The 22,493-nt window shown below is 36.8% G+C and overlaps 1 protein-coding gene across 1 annotated transcript in view; it reads left to right on the top strand.

Annotated features, from left to right (window-relative positions):
* The window catches only part of CEP350 (centrosomal protein 350), a 133,365-nt gene that overhangs the window by 9,996 nt on the left and 100,876 nt on the right, over window positions 1-22,493 (top strand). Inside the window, exons 6-9 of the mRNA XM_021715172.1 lie at window positions 4,388-4,501; window positions 8,203-8,316; window positions 17,221-17,367; window positions 19,095-19,753. Coding sequence (XP_021570847.1) covers window positions 4,388-4,501; window positions 8,203-8,316; window positions 17,221-17,367; window positions 19,095-19,753 — 1,034 coding nt within the window. The remainder of the gene's footprint in view (window positions 1-4,387; window positions 4,502-8,202; window positions 8,317-17,220; window positions 17,368-19,094; window positions 19,754-22,493) is intronic.

Raw genomic sequence — 22,493 nt, forward strand, 5'->3', positions numbered from 1 at the left:
GGATTCATTTTTTTTTTTTTTTTTTTTTGAGTTGGAGTCTCACTCTGTCGCCCAGCCTTGACCTGCTGGGCTCCAGCGATCCTTCCTCCTCAGCCTTCCAATAGCTGGAACTACAGGCATGCGCTACCACGCCTGGCTAATTTTTTTTTTGATTTATTGTAGAGATGAAGTCTCACCAAGTTGCCCAGGCAGGTCTCGAACCCGCGGGCTCAGGCAGTCCACTCACCTCAACCTCCCAAAGGCGCGAGATTATAAGCTGAGCCATCGAGCCCGACTTCATCTATTAATTTTAAGTCTTAACAAAGTAAAGCAGTTTTTGCTGTAGTCAATTTTGTATTTCTCTGCTGAGTCTATTTTTTTCTGACCAACTTTGCTGGGTTTTTTTTTGTTGTCCTAAGATATCTTTAATCATCTTTTCTCTAGAACTAATCTTCTTGTGTACAATTTTAACAATTATTAGTTTTATTTTGTGGTATTTACTATGTTTTACTAGTGATACTTGTGAATTTGATAAAAGATAGGTAATTTTCATTTCATTCTAGCAAATTTGTGATGAAATTGTGGCCAATTAACTTTAGAATTCTGAAGAATTGCTCTGTTGTCCAGGATTGGTCTAATGTATTATTAATATAATTCTTTTATGTTTTTCTAGTTATTTATTATCACATCCACACTATTGGCATAGCAAATAGCAAATGGTGGGGTCGGATGTTTTTGTTAGTTCCAAGATTACTGTATTCTAAAGTGACATTTTAATTTCATGTTTGAATGCGTAATACAGTTCACTTGGTTTACAGTCCAAAAGATGAAAATAGTATACCTTGAAAGCTCTGTCATTTTTATGCTTCAACATTGGTCTCCTTTTCAAAGGTTACTTGTGTTAATAATTTGTGTGTTCTCCCAGAAATTTTTTGGCTTGCTTTAACAAATAGGGGAGAGAGAGAAAGCTGTGTATATGTGTGTGTGTGTGTGTGTGTGTGTGTGTGTGTGTGTGTGTGTGTGTGTGTGTGTGTTTTCTTCTTCTTTTATGTAGTTATTAGCATACTAAACCCATTTTGTACCTTGGTTTTTTGTTTTTAAAGGAGACTTAGGAAGTATTCTATTACTCTGCTTTAAAAATTTGAACTGATGAACACAAATGATGTTTATGTGATTCTTTCTTGTACTATGTTTAGTTGTTTGCATATTTTTTTCTTAATGTAAATGCCTATGAAGGTAAAGATCCTATCTTGGTTATCCTTACTTTATCACAGAGTCTAGTACAGTGTTGTGGACATAAGTAAATGTATAGTACATTTTTTATTTTATTCAATAAATTTAACCAGTAGAAAAAAGTAGAAAAGAAATGGAAGTAAAAACTTGAGGGCAGAAGGATAAACTGATGGAGATACTGAAATCTTCTTAAAGTTAACATATAAGTAAAGATGCAAATATAAAGAAGGGTTCAAGCCAGGCACAGTGGCTCATGTCTGTAATCCTAGTGCTTTGAAAGGTGGAGGTGAGAGGATTGTCTGCGCCCAGGGGTTCGAGACCTTGGCGAGACCTTGTCTCTATAATAACATAAAACAATTTTTAAAATTGCTAGGCGTGGTAGCATGCGTCTGTAGTTTCAGCTACTTGGAAAATTGGGGCAGAAGGATTGTCTGAGCCCAGGAGTTCCAGGTTGCAGTGGCCATAATTGTGCCACTGCACTCCAGCCTGGATGACAGAGTGAGTCTTCGACTCAAAAAGAAAAAGAAGAAAGGCTTGCTTGCATGGAGATAAATACTATTTTCCTAAAGAGGGGAGTTAAAAAAAAATTATAGCGTCAAATGTAGAACAATGGGATGAGGGTGGTAGTGGAGAGAAAAGTTGAGAACGAAATAGACTTGCAATCCTGAAAAATCTTCACAGTCATCACAGATAATACAGTAGTTATATAATCTTTACTCTGTGTTTTGCCAACACCAGCATTGGCCTTTGCAGGCCCCCTGAGTTTCTTCATTCTTTTCTTTGATTTCTTTCACTGTTTCCTTGAGGTATTTTCTTCTCATGGCTTGCAAGTCTGTGTTTGATTTTATTTTTCACTACATAATCCATGGAATCACAAATCGTGTCAAAGCCAGTTATCTTGCCACCAACAAAATGGGTTCTAAGTCCAAATAAAAAGATGATGTTGGTATGGTTTTGTATATGGCTGTTTCCCCCCAAATTTCTGTCTTTGGTATCATTGCTTTCTAGTGAAGGACAGCTATGCCTGTTTGTTTCCCCTGAAATAGTTGGGTTGGTCATGAACTTGTGGTCTGAATAGTTATTGTGTCATTCATGATGGGAGTCGATCCTCAGGCAGCCAGGCGGGATTGCCACACTTTCCTATGGCAAGCTATATTAGTGATAGACTGAATATTGTGTTGATTTAACTGTACAAATATTTATTAGTTGCAAATTCTTTGAGAAATTGAGCTCATCTTAAAATATAAATCTTTATACTACTTTGATTATCATCTATATTCGTTATTTTGTGAAACATTCAAAGTTCAGTGTATTTCTTAAAGAGTAGTGATAAATTTGAAATGGAGAACTAAAATGGTAATCCCTAGGAAATAGCACGTGTAGTGTTTCTTAAGAAATTGAGAGCCGGGCTCGGTGCCTCAGCCTGTAATCCCACGCCTTTGGGAGGCTGAGGTGAGTGGATTGCCTGAGCCTGCGGGTTAGACCCGCCTGGGCAGCAAGACCTCATCTCTACAATAAATCAAAAAATCAGCTGGGCGTGGTAGCGTGCGCCTGTAATTCCGGCTACTCGGAAGGCTGAGGTGGAAGGATCGCCGGAGCCCAGCAGGTCAAGGCTGCGGTGGCTGGGAGCGGCCACTGCACTCCAGTCTGGGCGACAGAGTGAGACTCCAACTCAAAAAAAAAAAAAAGAAATTGAACAAATATGTTTAAAAACTCTATTTTCCACACTTTAGGCACAATTTGCATACTGTATATATAGCCACTTGTCCATTTGTTCAGCCAAAATAGGCAGATGATAGCAATAAATGTCTGTCTTCAAGGACAAGAATAAGTAGTGTTATCTCTTTCTTAATCTTGAGAAGCATAATTAATTTTTCTGAAGTTTATAATTTATGCTTGGTATCCTTTTATTATTTAGTTTAGTGCTTCTCCAACTTCGAGTCTTTTTGAATGACTGTAGATTGCTTTATCTCACTGATATTTACTTTTTCCTAACAGCACGTGTTGATACATTATGTGATAGCTAATGATGCATTCCTCTTTTAATCGCTTATAAAACTGCTCGACATCATTAGTTATTAGGATAATACAAATCAAAACCACAATGAGATACTACTTTATGCCATTAGAGTGGCTATAATAAAAAGACAGGCAATAACAAGTATTGGTGAGGATGTGGAAACACTGAAATCCTCATACATTGCTGGTGAGAATGTAAAGTGGTACAGCTACTTTAGAAAACAGTTTGGCAGTTTCTCAAAAAGTTAAATGTAGAGTTACCGTATGACCTGGCAGTTCCATGCCTAGATTTAACTCCCAAAAGAATTGAAAGCCTGTCCACACAAAAACTTATAGAAGAATATTCATAGTAGTAGTAATAATAATAGCCAGAAAAGTAGAAACAAACCAAATGTCCGTCAGCTGATGAATGGATAAGCAAAGTCTTGGTATACTCATACAGCAAAATATCACTTGGCAATAAAAAGGAATAAAGGGCCGGGCGCGGTGGCTTAAGTCTGTAATCCCAGCACTTTGGGAGGCCTAAGCGAGAGGATTGCCTGAGCTCACGAGTTCAAGAACAACCTGGACAACTTGGCAGGACCTCATCTCTACAATAAATCAAAAAGTTAACTGGGAGTGGTAGTGCGTGCCTGTAGTTCCAGCTACTTGGGAGGTTGAGGCGGAAGAATCATCTCAGCTCAGCAGGTCGACGCTGGGGTGGCCATGAGCGTGCCACTGCACTCCAGCCTGGGCGATGGAGTGAGACTCCAACTCAAAAAGAAAGGAATGATGGTTGAACCTTGAAAACATTATGCAAAGTGAAATAAACATAAACCAGACATGAAAGACCACATATTGTATGATTCCATATATATGAAGTGTCCAGCATAGGCAAATCGATAAAGATAGAAAATAGATGAGTGGTTGGCAGGAGATGAAAGGGGTCATGTAGGGACTGCCAGTAGGTACAGGGTTACTTTTCAGGGTGATTAAATGCTCTGGAATTAAATAATGATGAAATTTTACAATTTTGTGAATATACTAAAGCCACTGAGTTGTACATTTTAAAAGAGTAAAGTTTATGAAATTAATATATCTCACTTTAAAAGGTATAACAAACAAAACTTGTAAAGCAACTTCTGTAAGAATGTTCTGTACTGTTGGAATATATTAGGTTTCAACCCTTCAGAGACCAAGATTCGAACACCCGATGGGAAAGTGTGGCAAGAGGCGGAGTTTCAGAACATGAGTAGAGAACTGTATCGAGACTTAGCACTTCACTTTGCAGGTAAGAATATAGTTTTCTTATATCTTGAATATTTTATCATGCATGTTATCTAACTTACCTTTAAACATAAAACTGTCACCAAAAGTTCCTTTCTCTAAATTTTGAAAAAAAAGATTCTAAAACAAGGTATACTCAAGTTGTGGTGGTTTGAATTATAAGGCTCCCTTAGCCTCTGGGTGCTGCTCCAGGGTTAAAATTAGCCTACATGGCTAAGGAGACAGAAAACCCAGACTATTTTTAAACTGAGGGACTTTCAAAGTCGGGACTACGTGATTTGAAGGGAACATAGCAGAGTCTAGTCGAAGTTTGCTTCTGCTAGGCCTCTGAGATCTTTGAAGTGGTGAGTAATTTGGCAGGCAGCAGATAAGATACTTGTCTGAGGGTAAGATGCAGAAAGAAAAATAAGTATTATAGGAAGAGATTAATGTTGGAGAATTAGATATAGGAGGAACACATGGAAGATTGGAAGAGGGAAGTAGGAAGGTCATCTAATAATGTTACTACTTATAGAACGTGTAGTATGATGGTGGGCAAGATGCTGGGTAGTCTTTTGCATCTTTTACAGTTGAGAAAATGGAAGCTCAAAGAATAATTTTCCTAGGGTTGGTTGGAGTAGTTAAGAATAAAAGCCAAGATTAAAAATAACTCTGTCTGATTCTAAAGCCTAAGTTCTTCCTAGTAAGTCCTCATAGAGATTCTACCAATACATGTTTTGGCATTAAGTGTCCAATCCAGTTTTCTTGCTATTAGAATGCTGTATTCAGAGATTTTTTTTGTCGTGTGGATAGGAAGTAAAACGTAGTAGTTAAGAGCAAAAATTTTGAAATCAGTTTACAAGGGTTCAAATTCTGGCTCTGCCACTTATTAGCTGTGTTTACTAGCTATGTAACTTAACCTCTCTAACTTGGTTTTCTCATCTGTAAGAGAGATAATAACAATATACCTCATAAGATAGTACAATTATAGACTGGTAGAATATGTCAAAGGACTCTTTAAAAGGTCTAACTGTTAAACTCTGCCCTCTTTATTGTAATGGTAGATGAACTCTGTGTTTGTAGCTAAGACCATCCCATCTACTTGTGTTTTAGATTCTATTTGCTTTTGTATATTTAAGGATGTTACTTCAGCCCTGTTTCCTTTCTTTCGCCTCATCACATTTTCCTCTTCTACTCGGTCATGTTTATCAACATACTATTTCATAACATGCTGTTCAGCTACCATAAAAGAACTCCTCTTTTGGCCCTACTTCTCTTAGCTCTTGCCTTGTTTCTCCCTTCTGTTTACAGTAGACCTGAAAAAGTTGCCTTATACTCATTGACTCCCATTTTTCTCCTCCCTTTCTCTTAAATCCTTTCTATTAGGTATTTACCCCTTTTATCTATGTAGACTGCTGATATCAGGATCATCAGTAACTTCCACATTGCTAAATGCATTGTTTTTGTTTTTTTTTTTTGAGTTGGAGTCTCACTCTGTCACCCAGACTGGAGTGCAGTGGCTACTCCCAGCCACCGCAACCTCTGCCTGCTGGGCTCTGGTGATCCTTCCGCCTCGGCCTTCTGAGTAGCTGGAACTACAGGCACGCGCTACCACACCCGGCTAGTTTTTGATTTATTGTAGAGATGAGGTCTCGCCGAGTTGCTCAGGCGGGTCTCGAACCCGTGGGCTCAGGCAATCCACTCACCTCAGCCTCCCAAAGTGCGGGATTACAGGCTGAGCCACCATAACCTGCTCTAAATGCATTGTTTAATACTCAAGTTGTTAACTTGATTTCTTAGTGGCATTTGACATGATTGATCACTTCTTCCTTGAAACGGTTTACTTGACACATAGAATACCATAAATGTCTGGTTTTCCTCCTAAGTCTAGCTGCTCATTTTCTGTTGTTATTTTCTGAATTGACTCCCTGATCTCTAAACATTGGCATAACCTAACCTTAGTCCTCAGTACTTGGACAGGCTCCCCCTCCCTGCTCCCTTCTTTTCTTCTTCTCTCTTTCTTTTTAACTTTTTTTCTTCCCACCTTTCTTTCTTTACTTTTTCTCTTTCTCGAATCTTCCTCCCTCTTTTTCTTTTTCCCTCTTTTTTTTTCAAAATTTATCTAGCTCAGTGCTTTAAATATTCTCTGTTGCTAATGATTCCCAAATTTATCTCTCTAGCCCAGACCTCCCCACTGAACTCAGATACTTATATTCAGCTGTTAACTTCATACCTTCTCTTGGGTGTATAATAGGTTTATCAAGCTGAATATATCCAAAATGAAGCTAACTAATGAAGTGAGGTCATGATACACCCGTTAAACCTGCTACTCTGGTAGTCTGTCTATGGCAGTTAATTCTATTTCTCTAATTGTTTAGTCCCTAAATTTTGAGTCATTATTAATGTCCCTAATCTCATACCTTATATCTAATTTTATCTGAAATATGTCTAAAGTATAATAACTTTCACCACCTGTATCACTACCACCTAGATCAAAGCTACCATCGGTCTCTTGCCTGGATTACTGCAGTAGTCTCCTAACGGGTCTCCTTGTATCTGTCCTTCTTCCTTTTTTTTTTTTTGAGTGGGAGTCTCACTCTTTGCCACCCAAGCTGAAGTGCAGTGGCACGCTCACAGCCACCACAGCCTCGACCTGCTTGGCTTAGGCGATCCTTCTGCCTCAGCCTTCCAAGTAGTTGATACTACAGACACAGGCCGTCACACCCAGCTAGTTTTTGTGATTTACTGTAGAGATAAGGTCTCACCAAGTTGCCCAGGCTGATCTTGAACCCCCAGGCTCAGGCAGTCCTCTTGCCTTGGCCTCCCAAAGTGCTGAAATTACAGGCTGAGTCACTTCGTCCAGCCTGTCTTTCTTCTCATGAATCTATTCTCATCACAGCTGCCAGAGTAAGCTTGCTAAAATTTAATGTAGATCATGCCATGCCTTTGCTCAGAATTTTTAAAAACTTCCTGTCTCACTCTTGAGTAAAACCTGAAGTTCTTACGGTGGCCTATATAGCCTGCATGGTCTAGTCCTTCGTTTTGTCTCTGACCTTCGTTCCTGCTACTCTTTTTGTTCACTCTACTCACACTGGTTTGCTTGCTGTTTTTAGATACTAAGTATGTGCCTGCCTTGGGGTCTTTTTCTCGTACTTATTTCCACACTGCCCAGAATACAAAACTCTATGTGTATTCTAAAGTACATTTATTCAAATCTGTAATTGTGATTAATATTTTGAATTGATATGTATAGTCAGTATATTTCCCTAGACTGGAATTTTTAAAAATTAGTAGTAATGTATAGGTAAAATACTTTGATATGTTTCAATAGCATGGTTATAAATGGACCTAATTTAGGAATACTATACTGAGTATATTATAAGGTTTTTATGTAGAAGCTTTTAAATGAAATAGGAATCTATGGAAGTGCCTATCTCTAAGATTCTATAAATGCAGTAATCTTGGTTTGGAAAGCTTTTGGAAAATGAGGTAAATTTCTCAAAGGTTTCCTGAAAAATCAAAACTAAAACAAGGGTTTGGAGTAGTGGTTATCTTTAGATTTTTCCATAATAAGGGGTTGACAAGGGTAGCGTGTGGGTCATAGAAATAGCCCCAGTGAAGATTTCTTTCTCTCTACCTGAATTATATACTTTATGGGGAAATGATGAGTGGGTAGCTGGGAATCTTTTTTTTGTAATGTTTGCTGTAAATGTTTCTGTTTCCCAGATGATCTCTCTATAAAAGAGAAGACTGCTGAAAAAAGTAAAGAGAAGAAAGTGGTCAAACCAGTACGAAAAGTCCAAAAAGTAGCACAATTATCTACTCCAGAATGCAAAACAGGTTAGTTAGTGTTTTTCAGTACCATGTCCATCCTAAAGTTGCATATTACTGAAATGGAATCTACATGGATATAAATATACATTACCAAATGTTCTCATTGTTTGGCACATATAAGTTCAGTACATTTTACGTATCATTATTTTGTGTGTATTTGTGTGTTTTGTTTTTTTTAATTTGTTTTTTGAGACAGGGTCTTGTTATGTCACCAAGGCTGGAGGGCAGTGGCACAATCATAGGTCACTGCACTCTCTACCTTCAGGGCTTGTGATCCTCCTGCCTCAGCCTCCTGAGTATTTAGGACTACATTTTTATTTTTTGGTCCTCCAGCCTCAGCCCTGCAAAGTCCTGGAATTACAGGTGCGAGCCACTGCACCTGGCCTTGTATATGTCTTATTAAGGTATAATTGACATAGACTAAATTGGACATATTTGGAATATAAAGTTTGATACATTTTCATAATTGTATGCATCTGTGAAACCATTTGTTCATCATATGTTCATCAAGATACTGAACACATTCATTATTCCCTCAGGTTTTTTTTCTATCATTATTTTTAATAGAAGTTAACCAGATTAAAGAAAATTATTTTTATGTAGTGAATTTAAGGGGATTATTTATGACTGTCACCGAGTCCTTTATTCTCCTAAGAGAACAAATGTTGCGCTAGAACTATGGTGGTCTATGCCAGTATTGGTCAGGTGGGACTCTGAAAAAATCAAGATTGGAGAAAAGAAAATTCTCTAGTTTGATGGTGATTAACATTTCAGCCCTGATGCAGATTCAGATTCATAACCAGCTGTGTTCCTTTGGTAAATGAGTCAATTTTAGTGTGCCTTGGTTTCCGCGTATGTAAAATGTCAAAGCACTAGTACTTATCTCACAGGGTTGTTGTGAGAACTAAAATTGTTAAAACCTAAAAGCCGTCACTATAGTACCAGGCAGATGATAAGCACTTTGGTGTTAGCTATGACCCCATTGATAATAGTAATTATTATTTCTGGATATACTAAAAGCAGTGTTTAGAATATCATTCATGTCTGTGAGTAATTTGGGCTGAGGGAGTAGAGAAAGTTGGGAACTGACTTGTCAATTTCAGTTTGGAGATATTCTGAATCCATACATTCATTCATTATGCAGATATTTTTGAGTACTTGCAACATGAGGCACTGTACTGTACTAAGCTTAAGCAGTACAGTGGTAAACAAGGTGCACACAGTTCCTTCTTTCATGGAACTTATAATCTTGTCAGAAAAATAGTAGATATAGTTACAATAAAATATAATGAATGCTGTGGTAAGAGATCACCAGGTTTTATAGGAACACAGAACATATCTATCTATGAGCCACTGGTTTTTGATCAGGCACCAGTTTTTCTGGTCATACACCAGTCAGTAGAATGACAAATAACTTGACACTGATTGTTAACTTTAGATGTCGTAATAGAGTGACACTGGCTATATACAAATAAAAAAACAAAGTTTTATAAGAACATGAGTTATCTGAGGCTTTTTTTTTTTGGAGAAAGCAGGATTTATTGAGAGGACAGAAAAGCTCCCATAGTGGAAGGGGACCCGAAGGGGTTGCCCCGAGTAATCTGAGTATTCTAATAATGACAATTTTTTGTTTGTTTGTTTTTGTTTTGTTTTTTGAGTCAGTGTCTCACTCTGTCACCCAGGCTGGAGTGCAATGGCACAATCTTGGCTACTGCAGCCTCAACCTCCTGGACTCAGGCGATCCTTCCACCTCAGTCTTCTAAGCAGTGGGATTATAAGTGTGTGCCACTATACCTGGCTAATTTTTTGATTTATTGTGGAGACATGGTCTTGCCATGTTGCCCAGGCTGGTCTCAAACTCCTGGGCTCAGGCAATCCTCTTGCCTCAGCTTCCCAAAGTGCTGAGATTATGCAGGCGTGAGCCACTGTGTTCAGCAATAATTACGTTATTTAAAAATACTATTGTTCATGTGGCATTATGTGATGCTGTTGTCAGGAGTATAGTTTGAAATGAAGCATAGGAACCACCAAAACTTACCAATACTGATCTTGGATTATATTTATCCAGTTTTCTAGCAGGCAAATTCCCATATATGAGAGGGTACCCCAAAAACCCAGAATTTATTTATTAAAAATTGTATATTTATTCTTACATGTTTAGACTTTAGTCACTGTTAGGTTAAAAATATATCCCAATGAGGCCTCTAAATGTTAGGTCAGACCTGACAGTGTGTGCAATCTGATGCTGCATGAAAGATGCAAAGAATTGCACAGCAGTTAGATTGGAAAATATAATTTATTTAGAAAGTAAATTAGAGAGAGAGAGCTATTCACCTCCCCAAGACAAGGTAGGCGACCAAAGCTAAGAAACATAGCAGCCATAGCTCAAAGAGCCACGTGGACACACCAGAGTTTAACGGCAACTGCTGTTTGAAGTTGAATGCCTTTTAACCCTTCCCTTTGTGGGGGCAGGTCATTGAGGTGGTTGGGTGGTGGTCTGCTCCACATCATCACGGAGGACATGTAATTGCAGGTACTGATGTCAGGTGATGGACAGCAGGCAGATGGGTGGGTTAGTCACATGACTGTTGCCTTGCTGATGGGGTCTATGTCATGAAGAGCTGATTAGGCTAACTTGTTTACAAAACAAGCTGGGGGGGGTTGTAAAGCAATTATCAATAGCTACCTCTGAGAAATCAGTTCTGTCCTTGGCTAGTGATTAGAGGGTAACTTAAAGTGAATTTCAAGAGAAACATGACAATTCTAAGCAATGCTAAAATGGCTACACTTTGGCTATATTTACTCCATGTTATGGTCTTTAACTCACCTTCAGAGTACTCTGTTTGATGTAGTACACCTGTTGAGATGCATTACTCAAAACAGTTTTCAAACTCATCAATTATGTTGCTGTTTAGTGCTTCCTCTGTTTTTTTGTTTCACTTCTTCCACATCGGCAAAATGCTTCCCTTTGAGGAATTTTTTCATTGGGGAAACAAAAAAAAGTATCTAGGGGTGAGATCCGGTGAATAGGGAGGGTGAGGCATGGGGATTATGTCTTTTTTGGGTCAAAAACTGCTGAACATCAGCACAGTGTGGGCAAGTATGCTTGTAAATCACCCATCATGAAATGGATAAATGTGTTGAAAGAATCTCAAAAAAAAAAGCTTCACTGAAGCTTAGTGCAGCCTCTCACAATAGCACTAGCTGTAATACTGATGGGTTCCTAGAAAGCGTACCTAGCGGGGGAAGACTATACTATAAGGAACCCACCCTCTAAAAAAAAAATTGTTTTGTGTGTGTGTGTGTGTGTGTGTGTGTGTTTCCCTCAGATGCACTGCGGCAGCGAATTAGAGTCATTAAATTTTATCTTGTGAAAGTCCTTTTTAAAAATCTTTTGAAAGTCCTTTTTTTTTTTTAACCAATTACTGCACGCAACTGTTCAGAAAGCTAGAATTTAGAAATAACCACTCAGCTCATTCAGAAACCTGTATGTATAAATAAATACCCAGTGTATTCATGGTTGCTTGTTATTGATTCAGAAAATCAAGCTGAAGTTGAAGAGAAGTCTGTTCTCTCATCTTACTTAAAAATATAAAGTTTTTTTTAATAAATAGATTGAGCAATAGACTTAAAACCCTTTAAATATTTTAGCTAAAATGAATAAGGTTAATAAGAAGGTGCAAAAACTTTTTATAAAGTAAAAATATTTTATAGAAGACAAACATATAGAAAGGATCAAAAGACAAAAATCTGGTTATTTGAAAGGATAAATAAGGTTGATGGACCCCTGGCCACCTTGACTAAAGAAGAGAGAGAGAGAAAGTCCAAATAAACACAGAAATGAAAAAGGCAAGATCACAGCTGACCCTGAAGTAATTCAAAAGACTATCAAAGATAACTGTGGACATCTGTATGCAAATAAACTAGAAATCTAAAAGAAATGGAGGATTTTCTTACATCACAAAACCTCCTAAGTTTGAAACAAGAAGAAATCGAAACTTTAAACAGACCAATAAAAATCCAGGAGATCACTGGACTCGGTGGCTCAGCCTGTAATCCCAGCACTTTGGGAGGCTGAGGCAAGTGGATTGCCTGAGCCTGCAGGTTCAACACCAACCCAGGCAACTTGGCAAGACCTCGTCTCTACAACAAATAAAGAATTAGCTGGCATGGTAGCACATGCCTGTAGTTTCGGCTACTTGGAAGGCTGAGGTGGAGGGATTGCCAGAGCCCAGCAGGTTGCCACTGGGGTGGCTGTGAGCATACCACTGCACTCCAGCCTGGGTGATGGAGTGAGACTCCAACTCAAAAAAAAAAAAAAAAAAAAAATCCAGGAAATCTACTCAGTCATAAGAAATCTCCCTGTCAAAAATAAAAGCCCTGAACCAGATGGCTTCCCAGCTGAATTCTGCATGACATACAAAGAGGAGCTGATACCAAATCTTGCTGAAAATATTCCAGGCAGTTGAGAATGATGGAATTCTCCCTAACTCATTTTATGAAGCCAACATCATACTGATAACCAAATCTGGCAAAGACCCAACAAGTAAAAAAGAATTACAGGCCAGTCTCCTTGAACACAGATGCAACAATTTTTTGAACATGGATGCAAACGTTCTCAACAAGATTCTAGCAAATAAGATCCAACAACACATCTCAAGGATCATTCACCATAACTAGGTGAGCTTCATTCTTGGGATACAGAACTGGTTCAACACTTGCAAGACCATAAACGTAATTCAGCACATTAATAGGTATAAAATCAAGAACCATATGACTATTTCATTAGAGGAGAAAAAGCATTCGACAAAATCCAGCATCCCTTCTTGATAAAAACCCTGGAACAACTAGGCATAGAAGGAACATTCCTCAAAACAGTAAGAGCCATCTATGATAAACTTGCAGCCAACATTTTGCTCAATGGGCAAAAGCTGGAAGCATTCCCCCTAAGAACTGGAACAAGACAATGATGCCTACTCTCACCCTTTCTATACAACATAGTGCTGGAAGTTCTAGCCAGAGCAATCAGGCAGGAGAAGGAAATCAGGGGTAGCCAAATAGGAAGAGAGGAGGTTAAGCTATCCCTCTTTGCAGACAATATGATTCTATACCTAGAAAACCCTAGGGAGTCTGTCAACAGCCTCCTAACACTGATAAACGACTTTGATTAACTCTTGGGTTACAAAATCGACATTCAAAAGACAGTTCCATTTCTATGTACCAGCAGCAAGCAGACAGAGAACCAAATAAATAACACAATCTCATTCACTACAGCTACAAACATATCAAATACCTTGGCATCTGCCTAACCAGAGAAGTAAAAGACCTTTGCAATGAGAACTACAAAATGCTGCTCAAAGAAATCAAAGATGACACAAACAAATGGAAAAACATCTTATACTCATGGATTGGAAGAATCAGCATTGTCAAGGTGTCCCTCCTACCCAAGGCAATCTACAGATTCAATGCAATACCGTTCAAATTACCAACATCATTTTTCACAGACCTGGAAACAACAATACAGAAATTCATATAAGAACCAAAAAAGAGCACAAATAGCCAAAACAATCCTCAGCAAAAGGAACAAAGTAGGAGTTATACTTCCAGACTTTAAACTTTATTATAAGGCTACAGTAGCCAGGACAGCATGGTACTGGTACAGGAACAGGTACATAGTCAAGTGGAATAGGACAGATTCTGGAAGTAAAAACATGGTCTTTCAACCAACACATCTCTGACAGAACCATCAATAACAATCATTAGGGAAAGGAAGCCATATTTCGGAAATGGAGGTGGGAAAACTGGCCAATCACATGCAGAGGGATGAAACTAGACTCCTACCTATCACCATATATAAAAAATCAACTCAAAATGGCTCAAGGACCCAAATGTAAAACCCAAAACTATAAGAATCCTAGAAGAAAAAGTAGGAAACACCCTTTTGAATATCAGAGTAGGCCATGAATTCATGACCAAGCTACAAAAGCTAAGATAGAGAGGTGAGACCTCTTCAAACTGAAACACTTTTGCACAGCAAAAGAAACCATCAAGAGAGTAAAGAGACAACCCAGAATGGAAAAATATATATATTTGCAAATTATGCATCTGACAAAGGCCTAACATTCAAGATCTACAGGGAACTCAAAAGTGAAAAGAAAAAAGCAACTCCATTAAAAAGTAGGCAACAGACATGAACAGGCACTTCTCAAAAGATGACATATAAGCAACCAACAGACATGAAAAAATGCTCAACCTCACTAATCATCAGAGAAATGAAAATACTAACTACAATGAGATACCACCTAACTCTGTTAAGGAAGGCTGTGTACATAAGTCTTAAGTAACAAAAAACAACAGATGCTGGCACAGCTATGGAGAAAAGGAAACATGATTTCTAAAAGAACTAAAAATTGCTCTTCCATATGACCAGTAATCCTGCTCCTGGGAATATACCTGGAGGAACATAAATCACTCTACCAAAAAGACACTTGCATATGCATGTTTATTGCTGCACTATTCACAATGCAAAAACATGGAACCAACACTGCTGGCCATCCAAAGTGGACTGGATCAAGAAAATATGGTACGTATACATGATAGAGTATTATACAGCCATCAAAAAGGACAAAATCATGGCCTTTGCAGCAACTTGGTTGCAGTTGGAGACCATAATACTAAGTGAACTATCACAGAAACAAAGAACTGAATACCACATCTTCTCACTCATAAGCAGCCCTGACCACTAGTCACATTAGCACAAGGGTGGGATCAGCAGTTGCAGGATACGGGTAGAGGAGGGACAGAGGGAGGGGACAAAAAATGGGGGCACATGATAACACAAAGGATACCTGATTCACTACTGGGGCAGTGGGGCCACCTAGAAGCCCAAACTTCACCTGAATGCAGCCTACTTATGTAGTAAGTCTTCACTTGTACCCCAAATCCTATAATTATAAAAATTTTTTAAAGTAAACACATTTATTTAAATTTAAATTTTTACATTAGCACCCTTTAAAAAAAAAACTCTAAATGGAATGACCTTTAGTATAAATACAATAGAATAGTGTGACAGCTGGAAAAATAGAAGAAAACAGATAAAACCTCTACTCTGAGTTAAATAAAGGATCAGTATTATGTTGCATTTCCTTACATTAGTTTTAAAATCATAACAGTATGTGATTGTAATCATCATATACATACTTTTTTTGCATGTGTAAAAGTTCATTGTTTTTTCTTGGCATCTTTTTACCAGAACATTTTTGTTTTTTCTTATAAAAATTGTCATTTGCAGTGGCCACACAATATTCTAGTAGGAACAGTAACTGTTCATCATTCTTCCGTATTTAGTTTACTTCTGATACTATAAAAAATATACAATCAATATTTTCTTTCTTTTTTTTTTGGTGTTTCATGCTCTTTTTTTTAAATTATAAAGATGTGAGGTACAATTCAGGGTTAGGTATACAAATGTTGATTATGCAGGTACCCTTGTTGATGAGATATCAATATTTTCATTTATTTTTTTCTTTGTTTTAGATTATTTCTATTGTATAAATTTCTGTTTGTTGGATTATTTGATCAAAATGGTACTGTTGGGGTCACTGACACATAATTCTATGTTTTATTTATTTGTTTATTTACTTATTTTTATTTTATTTTTTTTAAGTCAAAGTCTCATTCTGTCACCCATGCTGGAGTGCAGTGGTATGGTCACGGCTACCACATCCCTAACCTACTGGGTTTAGGTGATCCTTCTGCCTTATCCTTCCAAGTAGCTGGAACTACAGGTGCACACCCATCACACCCTGCTAACTTTTTTTATTTTTTGTAGAGATAAAGTCTTGCCAAGATGCTCAGACTGGTTTTAAACCCCTGGGCTCAGGCAATCCTTTTGCCTCTACCTCCATAGTGCTGGGATTACAGGTGTGAACCTTTGCACCTGGCCTATTTTTTTTTTTAAGAAATTATACCCACTTATATTTCAACAAGCAATGTGTAAGTAGAATGATTTTTATTGTATTTTTGTCAGCATTAGCTATTAATGTAAAATATTTTTTTCTAATTATTTGTGCTTAAAGTACTTCTGCATTATTTTCATTGTCATTCTTTTAAAATATATGTTGATTTGCATCTCAACATTTTGACATATTTATTTCTTTTTTTTGTAGTTTCTATTTTGTAAATAGGTTTTCATGTCTTTTTAAGTTACTGTCTATTTTGAGATGATGGCTTCATTTTAATTTTCTTACAGCCTGAAGCTAGTAGATGAAAATAATTTTTTCTCCTGGTAAATGGTTGTATTTATTAAAACATGTATTTTTATAAATGTTTATGATAAAGGCATTTTAAAATGTTGATGATATTTACTTTTTAAATGTTAATGTTTTATTAAAGAAAAATAGTATATACTTTTGTTATATATCTATAAAATATAATGTGAAAGTTCCTGTTATACTATCTCCTTCAAAAGTAATCACTGTTAACTGTTACATGTTTTCCTCAAATTTTTTCCTATGCTTTAAGTCATTTATGTGTTCAGCAAACGTGCATTTTATCATGTACCATGTACTGTGCTAGATATTGGTAACCAAACACTTATATACAAAGACATTTTTGTTCTGTTGAATTTGGTGCCCTAGTTAATGAGGTGTTAGGACTTATTATTATTATTTGGTACCTGACCTTCAAAACATTTTACACTTATTTCAGATGTGTGAGTAAAGCAACATCTAAACAAATGGTTCACTGATTTTGGAAGCTTGGGGGTTAAAAATGCAATTATATTGTAAACCTTTTTGTCCTTAGCAGAAGATACGCATAACGTTAATTATAAAACCTGTATGGTTGAGTAGATACACTTCTTAGAGCTGAAATTTAAGTTTTAAATTCAATGCAATGTATATATTTTAGGTAACAGTCGTCTTATAAGTACTTCTTCTTGGCGAGACGGACAAAAATTAGTAAAGAAGATTCTGGGACCTGCACCCCGAATGGAGCAAAAAGAGCGAAGAACAGTATCAAGTGACAGAGGTGGGAGAGAAAGAACTACTAAATCTGGTGAGTATGTATAAGTAAAGTTGTTGAAAAAATAATTAAAAATTGCTTGTATAAGTACAAGAGAACGTGAAAATATGCTTGAGAATATGTTAGGACTTTGCTTTTTAATTGTGAATTTTGCTCAAAAAAGAGGAAATGTTCTATTGGGCTTATTTATGGCTAATTTGTACATGTAAGTGTAACACTCATCTTTATTAAGAATTTTGTTTTTGTTATATTAATTACATTTTGCTGTCATTGTGAATATGAAAGTAAATCACTATAGGCTTTTAGGGGCCATAGAAGAATCAAGTCCAATCTGTCTCATCCCCATATAAACAAAAAACACAAACATTCACATGGTTGGATTTTTTGTTTGTTTGTTTGACAGATTAGGAAACAAGCTGTGAAAAAGATGTGATTTGTCTTAAGGGTATATAGTCAGTGGGAGCAAGATTTGATATAGGATCTAGAACTCTTCAGTTTGACCCTCAAGTCCATTGCTTTTCTCTTATTTAAGTGTCTTAAATGCCATTTGAAATAACTGGTTATTTTTTCATGAACATTAGTTTTAAGAAATGATATATAAATACTCACAAACCAGCTTTTCTTTTCAGCAGCCATACTGTGTCAGTTAATTGGAGCATTTGGAATGGATTCAGTGAGATGCAATCTAACTATAATTTGGTATATAGAAATCATTTTGGAAATACAGTACTTTGTATTTGGCCCTCTTCACTTTTATCTAGCTCATAAATAAACTCACGTGTATTCTCAGCCTAATACCATGTCAGCAAATATTTAGATGATAAAATGATCTTTTTCTATATATTTAATTTTTTGTCATTCACTGGAGTGTTGTGGAGACAACATTTAATTGACAAATATTTTTCTGGATGCCCACTACATAACAGGCATTGCTCTAATTTCTAGGGCTTCAGAGTAAGCAAAATAGACCAAAATCCTTGGCTATGTGAAACAGTTCTAGTTGAAGGAAACATTATGTTCTTCATGTACTTCTTACTAAACTTTGTCCTGTTTCTCTGGAAATAGGGTAAAATACTCAAAATTTTTAAAAGATTTGAAGATTTGTTTTATAGATGTTTTAAAAATGTGAAAGTGATCATATGAGAGGCTAAATTATGTATTTTCTTTGCCAACAGGAAATATAAATTAAACTTCATAAATTCTCTGATAAACTCATCTAATATAGTGCCATTTAATGTAAATGTAAAATAGATCAGTGTTACAGAATTTTCAGAAAAATTAATATTTTCAGTGCCATTATTTGGCATATGGAGTTTGATCTTTTAAAAATTACCATTTTTAAGATTCGTAAAGTATCTTTCATTTCTTTGATTCTTATTAGGATGGCTTCTACTAAAAGGCATTTTTTAACAGCCTTTTGAGGGTTCCTAGAGGGAGAGAACTAGTAACTTTAAATCTGTACGTGAGAGAGAAATAGTAGTGTTAAATATTCACTTCAAACCATAAGATCTGTCTTTTTGTCAGAAATATTGAATGATAGGTACACTTTTAAAACTCAAGGAAGTATAGGTTTTTAGAAGTTTGAAATTTCTTTTACTTCCAAAAAGGTTTTTCTTTCCTTTTATAATGTTCTTTAGAGGACTATAGGATATTGGATTTTTTAAAGATAAAGTGAAATGCCCTAGTTTTCTTCTGTGTGCAATATATCTTAGGAATATTTATGGAATTTTAGTATATCACTAACAATTCATACTTTTCAGGGGGCCATATTGGAAGAGCAGAATCTGATCCCAGGTTGGATATTTTACATAGACATCTTCCACAAAGTTCAGAACGTTCGAGAAGTAGAGCTCGGTGTGAAAATAATATAAAGAAATTAGCTCCATCTCTTCCAGATAATAAACAGGAAGAAAATTCTGCCTTAAATAAGGACTTTTTGCCTGTTGAGATTCGTGGCATTCTTGATGACCTACAGCTGGATTCTACAGCTCAGACTACAAGGCAAGAGACTGGAGAGTTACAGAATCAGAAGTCATCAGCACCAGTACAAGCTCCTAGGAGTCATAGCCCAGTAAAAAGAAAACCTGACAAAATAACAGCTAATGAAGATGCCCCTGTTATTTCCAAAAAGCGCCACTATGACACAGATGAGGTACGACAGTACATTGTTAGACAGCAGGAGGAAAGGAGGAGGAAGCAAAATGAAGAGAAGAAGGCTCAAAAGGAGGCCACTGAGCAGAGGAACAAACGATTACAAGAGCTCTACCGGAAACAGAAAGAAGCTTTTGCTAAAGTAAAAAATGTGCCTCCTTCAGAGCCATCAGCAACTAGGCGACTACAGGAAACATACTCCAAATTGTTACTAGGAAAGACCTTGCTCGAAGAGCCATCTCATCAACATGCTACACAGGAAACACAGGTAATAGTAAACAGGAATACAAAGGGTAGTAATTCATAGTTAGGAAGAGCTTATTTGCTATATTATTTAAAAATTATTCGTCAGTCATAATATTCCGACTGTTCTCAGGTGATATGTATAATAATCATCGCCTTTCATGAAATGTATTAAATAGTAAGAATAATGTGATAAAGATAATGGAAAATAAGACCTTAGAGTTTCCTACAGTGATTGTTATTGATCTCTTTTCCTTGCTTCATTGCTGTTAGTTTTAGCCCTGCTTAGTTTTCGTTGTAGTACTGAGTAAATAAAGTTAGATTATGTTAGTGAAATATAGTTTCACTCAAGTATAACTCTTGAACTACATCAGGGTTGGGGTACCGACCCCTGCACAGTCAAAAATCCACGTAAAACTTGACTTCCCCATAACTTAACTACTAATAGCCCACTGTTGACTGTAAGCCTTACAACATATAGAGTTGATAAACACATATTTTGTATATGTATTATATACTGTATTCTTGCAATGAAGTAAGCTAAAGAAAATGTTGTAAAGAAAATATTAAGGGAAAAAATTATATTGACTATTGATTACGTGAAGGTGAATCATCTTAAAGGTCTTCATCTTCATCATCTTCACATTGAGTAGGCTGAGGAAGAGGAGGAAGAGGAGGAGTTGGTCCTGCTGTGGCAGGAGTAGCAGGGGTGGCAGAGGCAGAAAAGGTGGAGAAGGTGGAAGGGGAGGCAGGAGACATAGGCACACTCAGCATAACTTTACAATAATACATTGGAATTTCGTTCTGACGTTTTTACATTTTCATTTCCCTAAAAATTTTTCTGTGCAGTACCAATTTTTATTCCACTGTTTGTCTAGTTTTAGTGCCCGCATCATAGAAGGGTCCATGTTGTAAAAGAAGTCTAAAGCAGTCTTGAGTAATAAGAACCTTTCTGCCAAGTTGTCTAATGTCAATTTGTGTTCTGGCACCGCCTCCTTCATGTTTTTGTCATTGTCTGGCACTAGCTTGGAAGCCGTCAACTCCACCAAGTAGTCTTCTGTTAATTCCTCTTGTGTAGTGTCTACTAGATCTTGAATTTCTCCAAGGTCTGTAACTTGAAACTTCACCTTCACTGCCACCTCACACATTTTTAATTTTTTTTATTTTGCCATGTCCATAGTCTCTTTCATGATTTCCTTGATTGACTCTTGTGAGTCAATCTTGTGAAGTCAATCTTGTGAAGTCATGTATAACATCTGGACACAGTTTTCTCTAGCAGGAATTTATTGTTTCAGGCTTGATGCCTTTCATGGCTTTTTCTATAACAATAGCATCTTCAGTGGTATAATCCTTCCATAAATCCGCGTTTTCTCTATCAGGGTTCTCTTCCATAGCACTGACAATTGTTTTCATAGAATACCATGTGTAATGAGTGTTAAGCGTTCGTATTGACCCCCAGTCTAGAGACTGAATTAGAGATGTTGTGTTTGGGGGCAAGTAGACCACTTTGACACCTTTGGCGTTGAACTCATGGGGTTCTGAGTGGTCAGGGGCATGGTCCAATATCAAAGGAACTTTAAAAATCAGTCCCCTATTGGTAGTGTACTTTCTGACTTCAGTATCAATAGAACCAGTTCAGATAAAGGATTCTTATTATCTGGACCTTCTTGTTGTACAAGCAAAAGACTGGCAATTTGTGTTTCTCTTTTCCCTTCAAAGCATGGGGGTAATGACGACTCTGATCATAAACCCAACTGCATTTGCACAAAATGGTAGAGCTAGCCTGTCCCTTCTTGCCTTAAATCCTGGTGCTTGGTTCTTTTCCTTACTAATAAATGTTCTTTGTGACTCCCCTCCCCCCCCAGAATAGGGCAATTTCATCTGCATTACAAGTCTTCAAACAAATATTCTTCCTTCTCAGTGATTTTCTTAATGGTGTCTGGGAACTTTTCTGTTGCTTCTTGGTTGGCATAAGCTGCTTTTCCTGTTAACTTTTTTTTTTTTTTTTTAAGGCAAACGTCTTTCTAAAATTGTCAAACTATCCTTTGCTGGCATTAAATACTCCAACTGTAGATCCTTGGCCTTCTTTAAATTATCATGTAATGACTTCACTTTTTTTCAAGTCATATTAGAGTCTATAGATATGCCTATCAAGCAATTGAGCTTTTTCTTGTAATGTCATGACTTTACTCTGCTTCTTGGGAGCATTTTCAGCATCACTATTGGCACTTTGTTTGAATCCCATGATATTATTCAAGGTATATGGTATTGCACTAAATACGATGAAAAATAGGTGAGACCCATGAGCGATCACTTTTATTGCAAAATGTCATGTGAAGGTGATCAGTATCACAGGGTGTTTTAAGCACAGGCTTACAGCACTTGAGCTCACTGCAATAGCAACAGGAGGTAGTTATGAAATTATTACAGTAGAACAGTATGTACTGCAGTTAGTTTTATGCAGTAATGATTTAATACTACATCTTTATGTTTGTTTACATTTCTCTTGACTGCAAATGGTGCCATATATGGTCCGTGTTTGTGTGCTTGTTGCTAAATTTTAACTTTTTATAATTTGTGTATATTTTATGGTAGTAAATGATAAGATAGACTAGTACCTACATACATTTTTCTTTATTTTTTTGATATGTCTAGGCTATGATATTTGTCCACTTTTTTTTCAAATTGTTGGCATATCTCCACAAAATTTTCCAATGTATTTGTTGAAAAAAATCCAAATATAAGTGAATCTGTGCAGTTCAGGC

Source organism: Carlito syrichta, unplaced genomic scaffold (assembly GCF_000164805.1).
Source record: "Carlito syrichta isolate Samal-C Ts95f unplaced genomic scaffold, Tarsius_syrichta-2.0.1 Scaffold306782, whole genome shotgun sequence".
NCBI lineage: Eukaryota > Metazoa > Chordata > Mammalia > Primates > Tarsiidae > Carlito > Carlito syrichta.